This window comes from Trichoderma virens, assembly GCF_000170995.1.
Source record: "Trichoderma virens Gv29-8 chromosome Unknown TRIVIscaffold_72, whole genome shotgun sequence".
In the NCBI taxonomy this organism is placed as follows: domain Eukaryota; kingdom Fungi; phylum Ascomycota; class Sordariomycetes; order Hypocreales; family Hypocreaceae; genus Trichoderma; species Trichoderma virens.
The window spans coordinates 68969-84143 of NW_014013677.1; the positions used below are offsets into that span (position 1 = coordinate 68969).

The following is a 15175-nucleotide window of genomic DNA, read 5'->3' on the forward strand; positions in this document are numbered from 1 at the left end:
TGTTTGCGTGTGGCTACTTAGCATCCTAGCAGCTGCCGCCTACCTCCATGTTCTTCAAATATCTACTAGGTACTGTTACTGCTTTGTGCTTCTATCGCTACATTCTGTTCCCATAGCTAATTTTTGTTACTACTTTTATTACTACTTTTGTTAATATTGGTACTATTTTCAGGTAATAGCTTCCAAATTTATGATGAAAGATGCTTATAACTGACTTAAGGTACAGCCAGGAAACTTCTTGGTGGTTGAGCTATTCGTGATTGTGCTACAAAGCGTCAATCCATCATCCATCTAATGCCTAAGATGCCCCAGCGGCTCTGTCAAATGTTCAATTTCAGGGAGCAGTTTACTTTACTACGTTACTGCATAAAACCCCCAACCTCGCAATAAAACGAGAGAGGCTGCAAGAAGGGAAACTATCTCTTGAATAGTTTGGCAAATTGACATATACTTATAGGGACCATTGAGATCAAGTCCTATTTGCCAGACTTTTCATCTTTTGGTATGACAGTGCTAGGCCGCAGCCCAAACCTTAGATTAATGCCAGATATAAGCGGCAGAGAGAGGCTAACAAGACTAACGGCGACACAGCAGGGACAAGTGCACAAGGCCGCGAGGTGTCGTGATAGTGACCGCCAACAACGCACACCAAGGCCGAAACACCAGCCTTACTGCCAATACTACAATAATCCAGCCCTATGACATCAATCCCTTACTCATCATCGGCCTTCTAAATACCATGACTGGTCTTGAATTGTGTAATGCTAGCTTCAAGGCTGACATTTCTGTACATGAATGGTGGAAGGACTTGAACAGAAGGTCCTGTGCCATATGGTGTAAGGCTGAATCAGTGTTGCAAAAGTAAATCATCATATCAGTGTATAAGCAGCAGGTTTCATTCATTAGAATATATTTCTATGTTGATGCACACTTGATTAACTTTGAAATGTTGTGATTTGTGCTACTACACAACGTGGACAAAACATGCGTCAATCCTCGTGAATCTTGGCCGTCAAACGCCAGGGCGTTTCAGCAGCCGCCAGCGCCAAACCCGGGCCTTGGTAGCGCATCGACTGGCTCTCGGCGGCCCAGAATTTGGATTCCGCCCTGTACTTTGCCGGGCCCACAACGGCAGCCGGCTTTTGGGCCATGAATACGTATTGACATTACCTGGGCCGATCATTGGATATTTATTTATAGTAGTGACAATACAATTCATCTGTCTTTTGATGCATTTTTGAGATTGATGAATAAATCTTTTAAAGAGTTAAAAATACATAAAATTGCACAAAATGCCTATTCGATATTCATCCAATCACAGGGTCACCAGATTCATGTTCAATTTTGTTTGTTTGCACGCCTTTGTGCTGTATGACCCTGCAGCAGATCGTCTTCAGCCCAACAACCACACAAACCCCTGTCCGTTGTTCACGGCATTTTCGCCCATCCTCAGCCAACCATTCAGCCCCAGCACGCCCATGATGATGCAAAGCGCCGTCCTCCAACAGCCCAGAGGCAAATCAAGCCCGTGAAACCGCTTCAGCGGATTTGCGCCTTTGACCTTGATTTCAAGACAATGATTGTCGCGCGGCTAGCCAATCCCAGCCATCGGCCATGACAATCTGCGGGCAGAATCGAGCTTGTCCTTTGGTTGCCTCTTTGATCCTGGCACTGATACGCGTAACTTGAGCTCCGGTCCAATCCATTCATTCACCAGACCGAAAAAAAAGTGAACTGGATGTGACCGTGGGTGTGCACTTCATCAAACTGGCCAGGCTTTATTCACACAATCATGGCCAGCACACGGTTATATAGAGGCATCGTCGACCCCCACCATTCTACCCAAACTCTCTCTTTTACGCTCATTTTCCCTTTTTTTTCATACCTATAGGATTGCATCCCGGTGATACATTCTCTCACACATCTTCTCTTTCCACACCTGTTGAATTGCATCCTGGTGATCCATTCTTTCATACCCATAATAATCATGTCTAAGCTTTTAAGATTTGCCATTCTCATTCCCCTAATATTCTCCTTTGTCGCCTTCGTCCTGACGAATTTGGCGCTGTTTTCTGGAAACCAAAAGGGTTTCTTGGAAGAATATGCCGTCATCAGAGTAAGCAAAAACCTGCTTAATTCTCAATGTCTGGGTACGCAGAACTAATCGAGATACGCAGATAAACACAACTAGGATTGGCCAAAACGTGCTGCAAACCGACAGCAAGTCGGACAGCAGCAACGACGACAAGGGTGACGAGAGTCTCTGGGACAAGCTCAAGGACAAGGTTGACGACCTTGGAGACGATGCCAAGGGCAAGATCAACGACATCGCGGGCGACATCATCGGCGACATTGCCGATGAGCTGGGCGTCAGTGATTGGTACTCGCTCCACGTCATGAACGCTTGCTGGGGAGGCTTCGGGCCAAACGCAACGACATCGCATTTCCAGCTCAACGTCACCAACTGCACTCAGTCAGCTGCCAAGAGTAAGTTTAGAGGCATCCTTCATCATCCTAGTTTCAATATCCAGAATCCCAGCTAACCTCAATCCCCTATAGTCCGGTTCAATCTCACAGAGATCATGGACCACCAGCTCTCCCTCGGGCCCTTCCACATCAGCCTCGAGAGTATCAAGTGGCCAGGCTCCATCCAGCTCAAAATCGCCGCTCTCAACAGCGCCCTCATGGCGCTCTTCGTCTTCTACGTCCTGGGAGTGGGCTTCAGCGGCCTCTCCATGCTGGCCTGCATCCCGGCGTTCCTCTTTGGAGACAAGCGAATCATCCTCATGATGAACACGGCCCTCGCATCGCTTGGCGCCGGCGTCATCACCCTTGCTAGTATCATCGCCACAGCTGCCTCTTCAATTGCCGTCAATGCGATCAACACCGAGGGCAAGCCAGTTACCGTGGTGGCTACCAAGGGCACAAAGTTTTACGGTCTCACATGGAGCAGTACAATTTTGATGATGCTGACGACGGGATTCTGGGTGACCAAGTTTATGCTGATTTGGAAGAAGGAGAAGAAGGACCGCGAGAGGTACTCCAAGGAGAGGTTCTAAGCTCATCCAAGATGGCTCCTTTCCCTGGTGCTGGCGCTAGGACGAATGTCTGTATGATGACGAAAGAGAAATTTGGGGGTTAAAATGCTCGACCATTAATGATTTTTATTTTCCTATTTATTCGCTCGCTACATCAGAGCTCAGGTTACGGATGGTTTGGTTTAAAGGCGGCTGTGGGAAGGCCGAAAGTACAAAATGCTACGAGGGCAAACCTCAATACTAGTAATACGCTGATACAGCAATGATATTTCAGAATAAAAAAACATCACGCTCTTTAGATGTTAAAAAGATAACGATAGCCAACATAAACTTGCTATTGGTGTTTTATCCTTGTTTTATCTTGATCCTCTCGACGCTTCGCTTATTCCAAGGCCCCCCGCAACAACGCATTAGAGCCAGCGCCATCTGCGTCATAATTTGCCTAAAGGGGAAATTGAGTGCTCTGCCTCTGCACCGCCAAAGCTCGTGACATTGACGATCTCGCGACTAATATCAGGCATGAATCTTTAAAGTCCAATCCTTATTTTCACGAATAAATACATGTGAATTGTCAATTCACACCAAACTTGTGATGCTCACCATCATCCTCGTAAACCGCCCAAAATGAGCTCCAAACGCCCAGATGCCTCCTCTTCCTCCCGCGACATCGAGATTGGAGGTCCCAGCGAGACAGATTCACTGCTCGACAAAGGCCGTACAAGAGTGACGCGCTTCTTTCACGGCTTTGTAGACTTTGCATTCCAGGGAAACATTTTGCAAATTGCCTTTGGTTTGATGTAAGCCGTCATTTCCTCATTTCCCGCCTTCAGTTCCAATAAGCAACAAAGGTCATAACCTACACCAAGCGAAAAAAACAAAGAGCAAACCAACATCATCAAATCAAAACCCCCCCAAAACTAACCAACAAACCAGCCTCGCCGCCGCCTTCACAGACCTCGTCAAATCCTTCGTCAGCGCAATCCTCATGCCCCCCATCTCCGTCATCCTGCCCATCAACAAGAACATTGAGGAAAAGTTCGCCGTCCTCCGAGCAGGCCCCAAGTACAACGCCTCCTCGCCCGCCGGCGGCTACAACACGCTGCACCAAGCTCAGGCCGACGGCGCCGTCGTCATGGCTTACGGCTCCTTCATCTATCAGATGGTGTCGTTTATCATGGTCGGCTTTTCGCTGTATGGGCTGGCGCACGTGTATACGCTGTTGTCACATGATCCTATTATCAAGTATTCCAAGAAGTGCCAGTATTGCTTGAAGCGGATTAATGAAAAGGTGCGAATGCTTATATGTTATTGAAATGTAGCTGAGGGAAGCTAACAGCAGACATGAAAAACACATGTAGTCTCGCCGATGTATTAATTGCAGCAGCTGGCTTGACGGCAGAGAAGACTTAGAACAGCTCGAACAACGCAACTCGACCCAAAATGAATTATGAGCACCCCCCAATAAGCATGCCATTCATTCCTTCCTGACACGACAACATGTATACATAGACAGCCACCTTATACACAGCCCGGATAGCCCATCAAACTATCACTATCCACACCCGACGCGAACCCCTGGGCCCTAGCCTCGCTCTCACTCAATTGACGTATTCTCTCATACCGTTGACGCGGGCGTCCACGCTCTTCTTCCTCTTCTTCGGTAACCGTGGTTTGAATCGAGCGTACCACCCAGATGCTCACCACAACGCAGAAAGCCAAAACAATGTACATGGCGACGAAGAACTTGGTCAAGGGGTCGGTGCTCTCGAGCAGCTGTCGGCCGAAGAGGCTGTGGCTGCGCTGCTGGGAGGAATCCATGGTGGAAGTATCGAAATTCCTCATATTGGCGTAAAACCGTCTGGGAAGCATTTTGATGTAGTTTTAAAGTGTGCAATGATTCAGAGTAGTTGTGATGGGCGGTTGGCTTGGATTGTCAATAACCAGAAAATGGGCCATATAAATGCCCAAGTTGTAGAGTAATGACAAAGGAACACAGTGACATATATCCATGGCACATGTTCAAAGATGATATGGATCCGGCAACCAATCCCAAGTTGGGCCGTTCAAAGGACTCGAAGGCTGCTTGCAATGCGCCATTCACCCTCATTCCAAGGATGCTGGTACCGTTGAGAAAAGCGTTCATTATAGTCTATGGGAATACATTACAGCAATTCATGTTCAAGACGCTAAAGGGCAAATGGCTTTGTGCAAAGCTTATTAAAGATTATCCATGGTTCGCATGTTCATACATTCTCAACACATTTCCTACCTAACAAAGGTCTTGTCCATTCAATTACAGCATCATGACACCACCAACAAGGGCAGCAACACCAGCCAAGAGACCGTTCTGAGCGTTGACAATACCCGCAGCGTTGGTGCTGGTGGGCCCAGCGGTAGTAGAGGCTGTGCGGGTGCCGCTGCCGTGGCTAGCAGCGGTTGTCTGCCTGGCAAGAGTCGTGGACGCAGCGCCGGTAGAAGCGGTTGTCTGGGAAGACTCGGAAGCGCCGGTGTTGGTGGGGGCAGCGGTAGAACCATCAGTGCCAGTGGCAGTGGCGCCGGGAGCGGCCTGGAGCTTTTCGACACCAGCAGTGACGGTAACGGGGAGCTCCCAGGTGAGGAAGGCCTCGGTGCCTTGGCTGGCAGAGGCCATGACACTGTCAGATGCGGAGCCAGAGACCCAGACGCTGCATGAAGCGCGGTCTGCCGAGCTGGTGAGCTTGCAGTTGCCACCCTGAGTGCTATGGGAAGCGTCAGCGTGTGTTCATTTGGGAATGGTGTTTCTATGTTCATATGACAAAGCTGTTGCTCGAGGGTCGAGAGACAGTTGGTCGGGTTGATGACAGCCAAGCCGATGACATTTGACTGCATCATCAGAATTGAGCCAGAATGTTACTTACTAAACGCCGCCGTCGTCACCAGAGTAGGTATTGGTATAAATCCATGTGGATGGGCCTTGAGTGATGGTCTGGCTGGTTTCAAACCCGCAGTCGTCGGCTTGAGTTCCAGGAGGGCATCCATAGACATAAGTTGTAGCCGTGCTATCAGCGGCGACGACAGAGGCGACGATCTTCTGGGGGTCGGCAAAGGGAAGCAGTAGAGAGACGGTGGTGGTTTGAGCAGCCATGACGGCGCTGGAAAAGGCGAGAAGAGCGAGTGATCGAGCCATGGTAGGTGTTGATGGATGAACGAGTGTCAAGTTGTATCGTGGTTGGCGAAGCAGTTGTGTAACTGTGTGTTGGTAGTTGGTTGAAACGAGTGAATGGCTGTTGGACGCAACGATCGGACGGGGAACGAGTGAATGGCGATACCAACTAGAAGAAAAAGATGTCAAGCGGATCTGAGCCGGCAACAACGCGAGCTTTATTTAGCAGTCTCGAGCCCATTTTGGCCTTCAACGGTCCAGACTACCGTCTCCTTTTTTCCTCTTCAAGGTAGTGCTGCAGACATGCTAGTCTCGGCGATATACTTTACAAGTTAGATCGTGGCAAAATACCCGGATTGCCTACCAAAAAATTAGTCATGCTTCTCGATTGGAATCTCACGATATTTAGCGCACGGAGCAGTACGAGGACTTTTGCGTCTTGCGCGTCATTGCCCAAGCATTAGACTAGCATTTGACTAGCATTTGACATGTGGGTAAGAGTGCAAAGAGAGCTCAAGCGGTGGCGGGAAAATACCATCAGCCATGGCTCTCTCTTGTCTGTATCATCAGGCCGCGTGGCTGGACTTGATGTTGGGATGGCGTTGCGTCTGTTGTCCATCCAACTTTGAGATTGGTAGCCAATAGGCTTCGCACTGGATCCAGAACCATGGAAGCTTTGCATGGATGCTAAATTTTGTCTTTTTTCCCCCCTGGCTAGCACAAGTATAGTAGTTTGGTTTGGCGGGAGGCGGCATTAGAGAGCTCCAATTTTTCTTTATCCATGGATTTCCTTTTCTCGCAGTGACAGGGCGCAGCCAGTTTCAGATGTGGAGAGACGAGCCTAAGCCGTTCGGCGAATTAATATAGAGCGAAATGCAACCTTGATACGGGACGTGTACTCGTATGAATACAGCATGAGTCGACTCCGCGTTCGACGGGCTGCTTGCTTTTTCGGTCGGTCATATCCTTTGCTGTGCTTTGCAGTCGAGGATACAAAGGTAATCGAGCGCTTAAGCATGCGTGTGTTATCCTGAAACCGCAACCTGGAACTCTATTCACCAGCATCCCGCCAATGGCTGCTTCTGTCGGATCTCAAACAGGCGATCTGTGCTGTGTGGATTGAACCGCTAGCTGGCTTGTGTTGCTGTTGGCTGCATATTCTGTGTCTCTGCGCTTCGCTTATTTTTTAGCGGCCAACATGATACTGATTGTGTAACCTTGTCTGAATGGCGTCTGTTTGGGATATACGGAGTACTCGCACTGGTATATCTGGGACCAACGAGATGGCGATGCAGCACTGAGATTTGGCCATCAAGATTCAAGATTCAAGATACGGACCAAAGGTAAGATGGCAAGATGGCATGATGTTCCCTGGAGCTGCCAGCTCACGTGCCTTCTTATACTGCCTAGTAGTATTTAGAAGACTCTTTACCTACTAATAGTGGTAATTATGTGATCGGCGAACAGTTGAGCCAAACTAAAAGTCACGAACCCCAACGGAGAGTCCCGTGCCTGCTGCTGATCCTTCTGCTTTGAGACATATACGCGCCACAGATGCAATTACTGATTGAACTCAGTTGCCGAGGATGCGCTCTCCAGCCCCCCACAGGGAGATAGGGAGACAAGAGGAAATTACACTAAGCAGAAATGCCTGCTGCATAATATGCACCTATCCGGCAGCCCTCGCCTCTTGGCAGCCACGAGCCGGCATCAAACCTTCCCAGACACTGTCTTGGCAAAGCCTTGGCGGCCCGGCGGGTTGACTCGCAGGGTCGCAGAAAAGAGAAGGAAGAAATGCGTGGCCGCTTTTGCGCGAGAGTGCCAAGACGGCCATGATTTCCCTCCCTTGTCCACGTCGGGCCTGCGCCTGCCTTGTGGATTTGCCGTCTGATTGTGCCGCAGCAATCTTCTACAGCTAATACTCCGTAAGGTACTTCGTATTCAATAACGTGTACCAACTAGTACCAGGTATCGAGCAGTGACAGTCACAAGACAGGGCGGAGAGAGTGCGGACATTGGCGAGGAGTTGAATTGCGCGGCATTGTTTGATTCACAATAGCCCCTCCTCCTCTCCTTCTCTCCCTCTTTGATAAGACTCTGCAACAACACGCTTCCTCAATTTTCTAGAGTAAGGCTGCCTACCTATCTGTACAAATATATAGATTAACTGAGTCTCGTCCCATCTCAGCCATGTACTTTATCTTGTATTAATGCTCCACAGGTGACTGCAAAACGACGTCGTCATGGCACAAAAAAAAAAAAAAAAGGAGCCCAGGCAATGCCAAGACCTACAATGCCAAGACCTCATGGAGAAAAACCGGCACTGGCTCTAAACCCAATTGGCCACATGCCTTGGCAACTTGCTGCAAAGGAGACAGAGTTCCAACTCTTGGCATCGTGGGACCAAAATCGCTAGTATTTGACCCTTGATGCTTCCCATGGGCCGCTCTCGGGCTTCCTCTGGTCTCTGGCTGGACCTCTGCCGCTCCGTCTCTCATCTCAATCATTCTTCGTTCTTCATCCTCCATCCTCCATGCATCTGCCTGTGCATCTTGTTCGCCCAAGCTGGTGGTGACGAGACTATCTGAGGATTCGATCAACTCTTCTCAGTCAAGTCTTGTGTCAAAAGACCAAAGCTGCGCGCATTCGACAATCGCCACTTAATAATCGGCAATCAACAATCGACATCTGACATTCGACACCCGAAGCCCGACGCTCCATACTCGGCACACCCTGAATCGCTCATCTCTCTAGTTGCATCCCCAAGTTGCGCTTGCTCGGTTTCGCGACAACCACCTCCGCGCTTCCGAGCACGAAACTGCACCAATCCAGAAAGCGACAGCCCATCATGGCCAAACTTAGTCCGAGACCGTGGTCAACGTCGTTGCTTGCGTTGCTTGCGCTAGTCGCTCCATGTGCAGCCGACGCGATGCCACATGGTGAGCCTGACAGAGAACTGGCCGCAACCCCAACAGTGACGGCTGCTCCCATCTACTTGCCGTACTATGACGAGCGCGCGTGGTCGCTGGTTCGAGGGAGCATCATTTCAACGGTATGCGCGGCTCACGAAACTTTTTGTTCTTTTGCATGCATTCTCCCCTCCCTCCCTGCGTTGAGATATACCGCCCTGCAGGATTAACGCCCTCTCAAGGATCCCTCTGCTAGCAGGACAACGTTTACCATTTTCTGCCCGACGCAAACTCCCCCCGCATGCGACCTGTCTCTCGAATTCCCCTTTGTCATCGTGGAAGGGCCCGGTACGCTCGAGTTCCATGGAACAGTGACTTCGACATAGTGAGTTGATGTGACTCGGTGGGCATAGGAGGATTGCAGGCTAACGTTGCGTCAAAGTATCGCTGATGTGGAGTGCGACTTGAGCGGCACAACGGCCGCAACGTGTTCGGGTTACTCGAGCTACAGATCCGGTTACACAAACGGACACCACACCGGGCCAACACAGGTTTCATGGACGTCCACCTTTACTGGGTCGGAAGTGCAGTGGGGTACCTTGACGATGGATGAACCCCCAGGGGCAACCGACGATGACTTTGACCCTGCTGGGACCATGACTACGCCCTCAGCTCCTTCTGGGATGATGTACGAACCTTCGCCAACGTCTCTGGGATCGAATTTGCGCGTTTCCGGATTGCAGTCGGTTTATGGGCTCATGGCAAGCGTTGTGGCTGTATACCTGGCATTATAGTAATGTCGATGCAATGCGACCGCTCACTATCGGGCGAGCATGCAGACAAATAAAGTGGAGGAACGAAATGACTGTTCGAAGGAGACTAGACTAGGAAGTGCGCTCTGTCTTTTCTGCTATGGGTTTCCGGGAAGCGTCATGATTGCGTTATACCCTCTCTGCGATTTGATTTTTCAGCGAAGCATATGGAGGAGTTGGTAATTTTATGGGATTAAAAGCGTGGAGTTAAGGAAACAACCTTGTCAATTTTCTCTCTCATTTTTTTCGGGTCATGTTAGGGCATTTGTGCGGTAGCCTATGAAATATCAAGGGATAAAATGGATAGCCGAGTCAATTAGGCATGGGATTCGCCGTATGCCTTGTCGCGTTTTGTGAAGGGTTGTGGCGAAGGCTGTTGCTGATTCGGACTCTTCATATCGGGACACTTTATTTCCACCTCTGCTGCATTCGGCAGTTGTGTTATTCATTACCTATGCTTACGGCTACATGCAGTGTATAAGCTACTGTCTGCTTTGATGCCCTTCATGCTGCAAATGAACCACATACACGATGCTCGTACACGTAACCAACACTTCGAGTAAAGCTTGAATGCCAAAGTCACCAGAATCACACCCATGTCAGCCAGGGTGGATCTGGTTGTTTCACTACCCCGTGTTTCCTGGGCACGAAGCGCTGTCAGCCAATCCAGCTCTTCTGGGGAGATGCTCGTCTAAGCACAGTCTTTTTCTTTGTTCTTTCTGGTCTTCAACCACTGCCTATCGCTTTTATTCGTGGAGGACTAGGGACATTTTTGCCGCGCGGACAACATGAAACGCAGCCCCTGATGAATCATGTTTCTTCTTCCTCAGAATGCAAACAAAACACATGTCCAAGGCTCTTTTTCTATTTTTTTTTTTTTTTTTAAGGGAATGACTATTCAGCACCCCACGTTCGCTATTCAGCATCCCGTTCTTAAATTTAAAGCGGCATTGGTAGTAATAATGGCAGATAATAGAAGAAAGTAGCTGTAGTAGCAGAAAGTAGCGAGAATAGTAGACACTCCAGGAACCGTATATATATTCAAGTAATACTGATAAGAAAGATCTTTATTCTGCGTTCTTACGATATTCGTTACTCTTTTTTAATCGCTGGAGTGCTGGATAGCCAACTTGGGGTGCTGAATAGCCCTTCCCTTTTTACTACTCGCCATCAAACACCAACGAACCCCTGCAGCCGCGCCTAAATCCAAATGCTACCAAGCTCCAGGCCATGGATGTTTTTAGCCAGATCCTAAGGGATGAGCGTTTCGCCTTCCAAATCCCGCCCTATTCGGACCTATAAACTTGGAACAATCAGGCTAGATGGGGCCCCCAAGCCAAATCAAGCGCTGGACGCTGTATGTCATTGATTGGAGTGAGATGCACCGAGAAAAAAGGATGGGAGATCTTGTGGGCTTCCTTGTTTGGATAGAGGCTGCATTGGATGAAACAATATGCAAGGGAAGGGAAGGGTGCTATTGTTACGTGGGACTTGCTATTTATTTCTATTTCACATTTGAGTTACGAGCTTGAGGCTTATTTATTCATTCAGGTTACCTTTTTTTTTTTCTTCCCCTGGTTTTGTTTCTTCTCTGGTCAAACAGCCTTGAGCTCCCTCTTTTTGTCTCCTTTCTTTTCTTTGTCTTCCCTATTCAGGATATCGTCGCCTGCTTGCACCTTTGTTTGGATCTCTCTTTTTTTTTTTCTTGAATCTTGCTGTGCTTGATTCTTTGGTTTCTTGCCTCTTCTCTTTTCGAGTGGCGAGAATCGCATATTGATTGCCCTCCTTTGTTGAGATCTGACGTTACCACCCCCATCCTGACGACTCTTATTCGACCTTTTTGCCGCTGGACGCATCGGATCGATTGTTTTTATCCTACGACTCTCACTTTTGGGTTTTCTCTCGCTATCTTCCAGGCTGGAGATAGATTGAATCCTCCTTTTCTTGTTATACTTCTATCGTTATATATTTTGGCCGAGCTTTGAACCAATCCACTGGTGCTGGATACGCAATCAATCGACGGTTATAGATTTGCATCTCACAAAAAGAATAAGCAACATGAAGTTCATGAGAAGTGTTCATGCCGCCGCGGCAGTAAGCTCAGCCATCACGGCCCCCAATTCGCTGGATGTCAAGAACTCAAGTTCGTCTAATTGAACCCCATGTAAGACAAGGCGACTAACACCAGCCCCAAACAGAGTCGGTTCGAAATGTCGCGGCCACTCTTGCATACGATGCCATGTCCTACTACAAGGGTAACCTCTCGGCCCCGGACTCTGTCGCCATGGGAGATCTCCAGGATCCGTATTACTGGTGGACGGCCGGCGCACTCTGGGGGGCGATGCTGGACTATTATCACTTCACCAACGACTCGACCTACAACGACGTCGTGATCCAAGCTCTGCTGGCGCCTACGAATCTTGGAATCCAGCACTCGTACATGCCGGCAGAACACGCCTTTGAAGAGGGCAACGACGATCTCTTCTTCTGGGGCTCCGCTGCCATCGCCGCCGCCGAACGAAACTTTCCGCAGCCAAACATCACTCTGCCCTCCTGGCTGGACTTGGGAGCTAATGTCTTCAACCAGCTTGCGAGCCGCTGGAACACGCAAGACTGCGGCGGCGGTCTCTTGTGGCAGATTTACGCTTCCAACCCGAACGGCCTGACGTACAAGAACAGCATTAGCAATGGTGGGTTCTTCCAGATTGCCGCTCGCATGGCCCGCGCCACTGGCAACGACACGTATCTCGAGTGGGCAGAAAGAGTCTGGGACTGGTCCATGGACATTGGCTTTATCGATCCCGAATCGTATCACGTCTACGATGGTGCTGGAATCGATACCAACTGCACCAAGACGAACCCGGCGTCCTTCACTTACACCAGCGGCATCTACCTGTACGGCGCGGCCATCATGGCAAACTACACCAAGAAACCTGAATGGAAGCAGCGGACAGAGCGACTGCTGGATGGCGCTGGCTGGTTCTTCACGCCGCCCAACAGCACCACCAAGATCATGTACGAGGGCGCCTGCGAAACCGTCGAGCGATGCAACGCCGACATGACGACGTTCAAGGGTTATCTGGCTCGCTTCATGTGGCAGTCAACTCAGATGGTTCCCTCGCTCCGTGAAAAGGTCGAGAGCCTTCTCATTCCCAGCGCCAAAGCCGCCGCGGCTACTTGCACAGGAGGTCCGACTGGCCGCGCCTGTGGCCAGAAGTGGTATGTAGGCGAATTCGACGGCTTGGTCAGTCTGGGCTCAGAAATGTGCGCGCTCGAGACGGTTCAGGGGCTGCTGATTGATGGGGCTGCGCCACCTTTAGAGGCAAAGGATATCAAGAATGTGCGCGAGGCGAATTGGAGTAATCAGGAGAGTTCTGTGCCTCCGCCAGTACAGACGACGACAAAGCGAGGCATTGCGGGGGATGCGCGGCCGACACAAAATTCTGCTGGTGCGAGATTGAATCTCGAATTGATGCCGCTGGCGGTAGTTTCTTTGGGAATAATCTTTGCAACCTGGGGCTTGGCTTGATGCTCTGGTGCTGCTCTTCTCCCTATTTTCCAATTTTTGTATATGTATATAGTGTAAAAGATCAGCCCAGCTCTGTATATATCCTGCTGGCAACATGCGACTTTGGAAAAAGAACTGAATTGATGAACTTGTTTATGTGGATAGATATAAGCGCTCTATTTTATGTCATTGACTTCCTTGTTTTACTCTGTTCTATTCTCCAACATGGTATCCATCTAGGTAAATCGCTTTCCCCTTTTTACAAACAACACCATTTTCCTCATCATTTCATCCCTCATGAGCTTCCTCTTACTTCTGCCAATGTATTCTTCAATGCCTCCAAAAACCGCGTCACTTCCTCTTCCGTACCTACGGTAATTCTTAGGCAACCAAGACATCCGTGCTCCTTGCCTCTGAATCGCACAACCACACCCTTCGTCTCAGCAAGTTTCTCATACACAGCCAGCGCAATGGCATTATCCGGCTGACCCTGTGCATTGAGCATCTCATATAGCAGGAAGTTGCTTGCCGTGCCACCGCGAAGCCGGCCAACACCGGGAATCGAAGGCAGCTCGCTGATGATTCTATCGCGCTGAGTGAGGATCTTGGAGAGGTTAGCGTGCATGACGGCGAGACCCTCCGTGCTGACGGCGGAGGAGGCGAGGGCGCTGGTTGGGCTGGAGATGTTGTAGGGTGCCTTGAGGCTGTTGAGTAGTGATGCGATAGGAGCCGGGGCGAAGGCGGCGCCGAGGCGGATGCCGGCCATGCCAAAGGCCTTGGAGAGGGTTTGCATGACGACAAGGTTAGGGAACTCGGTGACGAGTTCGGCGAGGGAGGCATCCTCGGGAGCAAAGTCGATGTAAGCCTCGTCTAGCACGATGACGCCGTTCCATGATGGGTGGTTGAGCAGGGCAACGACATCAGCCTTGGCTAGGAGAGAACCAGTGGGGTTTCCGGGCGAGCAAAGATAGAGCAGCTTAATGGATGAGTCGGACGACAGGGCGGCGGAGATGGCGGGGACGTCGAGGCCAAACGTGGGAGCAGGGAGAAGCGGCACCTTGACGATGGCGACGTCGTTGACTTGCGCTGAGACGGCGTACATGCCGTAGGTAGGAGGGCAGGTCAAGATGCGGTCCTTGCCCGGCACGCAGAAACAGCGCAGCAGCGCATCGATGGCCTCGTCGCTACCGACGCCCACAAAGAGGTTCTCTGCGGTAAGCGTCTTTTCAGTGTGCGCGTGGGTGTTGCGCAGCTTGCAGAGCAGCTGCTTCAAATCGACCTGGTGAGGATCCGGGTAGCGGTGCAGGCCGAGAGGATCGATGCCAAGGCCATCTTTGCTTTGCGAGACGGAGGATACGGCAGCAGCGGAGAGGGAAGGGCCGTATGCGTTTTCGTTTGCGTCGAGGAGGATGTTTGTGCCGTCATCTTTGTAGTCGCTGTTTTTATGCGTCAGTTACATGTCGAGCTAAGAGATGGAGGTTATTGAGATTGGACTGACTCTCGAGCGCAGCGATAGGGCTGCAATGCGAGGATATTGGGGCGAGCGCAGGTCTCGAGGTTGAAGGGAGACATTTTTGGGGGGATTGAGCCTCTGCAGAGGTTCCGATTGACGATGCTGAGGCTGCTGATGTGGTGAAACAAGAATAACTGAGGAAACGAAAGGAGAAAGGAAGAGAAAAAAGCGAATTTTAAGACTGCGCTGAATGCGTCCAAGGTGGAAGAGTCAAGGCAAGTTATGATTCAGATCTTGATAACGATAAGCCCCG

At 50.0% G+C, this 15175-nt stretch overlaps 7 protein-coding genes across 7 annotated transcripts; 4 read left to right on the forward strand and 3 right to left on the reverse strand.

Moving 5' to 3' along the window:
- Positions 1–1987: 1987 nt before the first annotated feature.
- On the forward strand, positions 1988–3059 carry TRIVIDRAFT_192210 (uncharacterized protein; the record flags this gene model as incomplete). Its single annotated transcript, XM_014100039.1, has 3 exons — positions 1988–2154; positions 2222–2487; positions 2560–3059. The coding sequence occupies 3 exons, from the start codon at positions 1988–1990 to the stop codon at positions 3057–3059; spliced, it is 933 nt and encodes a 310-aa protein (XP_013955514.1).
- Positions 3060–3662: 603 nt separating this feature from the next.
- On the forward strand, positions 3663–4489 carry TRIVIDRAFT_51984 (uncharacterized protein; the record flags this gene model as incomplete). The annotated part of the gene is made up of 3 exons (XM_014100040.1): positions 3663–3835; positions 3972–4326; positions 4397–4489. The coding sequence occupies 3 exons, from the start codon at positions 3663–3665 to the stop codon at positions 4487–4489; spliced, it is 621 nt and encodes a 206-aa protein (XP_013955515.1).
- Positions 4490–4556: 67 nt separating this feature from the next.
- TRIVIDRAFT_223092 (uncharacterized protein) lies at positions 4557–4907 on the reverse strand (the record flags this gene model as incomplete). The annotated part of the gene is made up of 1 exon (XM_014100041.1): positions 4557–4907. The coding sequence occupies one exon, from the start codon at positions 4905–4907 to the stop codon at positions 4557–4559; it is 351 nt and encodes a 116-aa protein (XP_013955516.1).
- A 317-nt stretch (positions 4908–5224) lies between these two features.
- On the reverse strand, positions 5225–6331 carry TRIVIDRAFT_81482 (uncharacterized protein; the record flags this gene model as incomplete). The annotated part of the gene is made up of 2 exons (XM_014100042.1): positions 5225–5776; positions 5936–6331. 2 exons carry the CDS (start codon positions 6202–6204, stop codon positions 5332–5334), a joined length of 714 nt encoding a protein of 237 aa, XP_013955517.1.
- A 2817-nt stretch (positions 6332–9148) lies between these two features.
- TRIVIDRAFT_130874 (uncharacterized protein) lies at positions 9149–9709 on the forward strand (the record flags this gene model as incomplete). Its single annotated transcript, XM_014100043.1, has 3 exons — positions 9149–9232; positions 9332–9474; positions 9532–9709. Coding segments are annotated over 3 exons (405 nt in total), but the record flags the coding sequence as incomplete, so codon positions are not given.
- A 2259-nt stretch (positions 9710–11968) lies between these two features.
- Positions 11969–13430, forward strand: TRIVIDRAFT_51932 (glycoside hydrolase family 76 protein; the record flags this gene model as incomplete). The annotated part of the gene is made up of 2 exons (XM_014100044.1): positions 11969–12044; positions 12100–13430. 2 exons carry the CDS (start codon positions 11969–11971, stop codon positions 13428–13430), a joined length of 1407 nt encoding a protein of 468 aa, XP_013955519.1.
- Positions 13431–13592: 162 nt separating this feature from the next.
- On the reverse strand, positions 13593–15149 carry TRIVIDRAFT_91079 (uncharacterized protein; the record flags this gene model as incomplete). Its single annotated transcript, XM_014100045.1, has 2 exons — positions 13593–14845; positions 14908–15149. The coding sequence occupies 2 exons, from the start codon at positions 14979–14981 to the stop codon at positions 13705–13707; spliced, it is 1215 nt and encodes a 404-aa protein (XP_013955520.1).
- Positions 15150–15175: the final 26 nt, after the last annotated feature.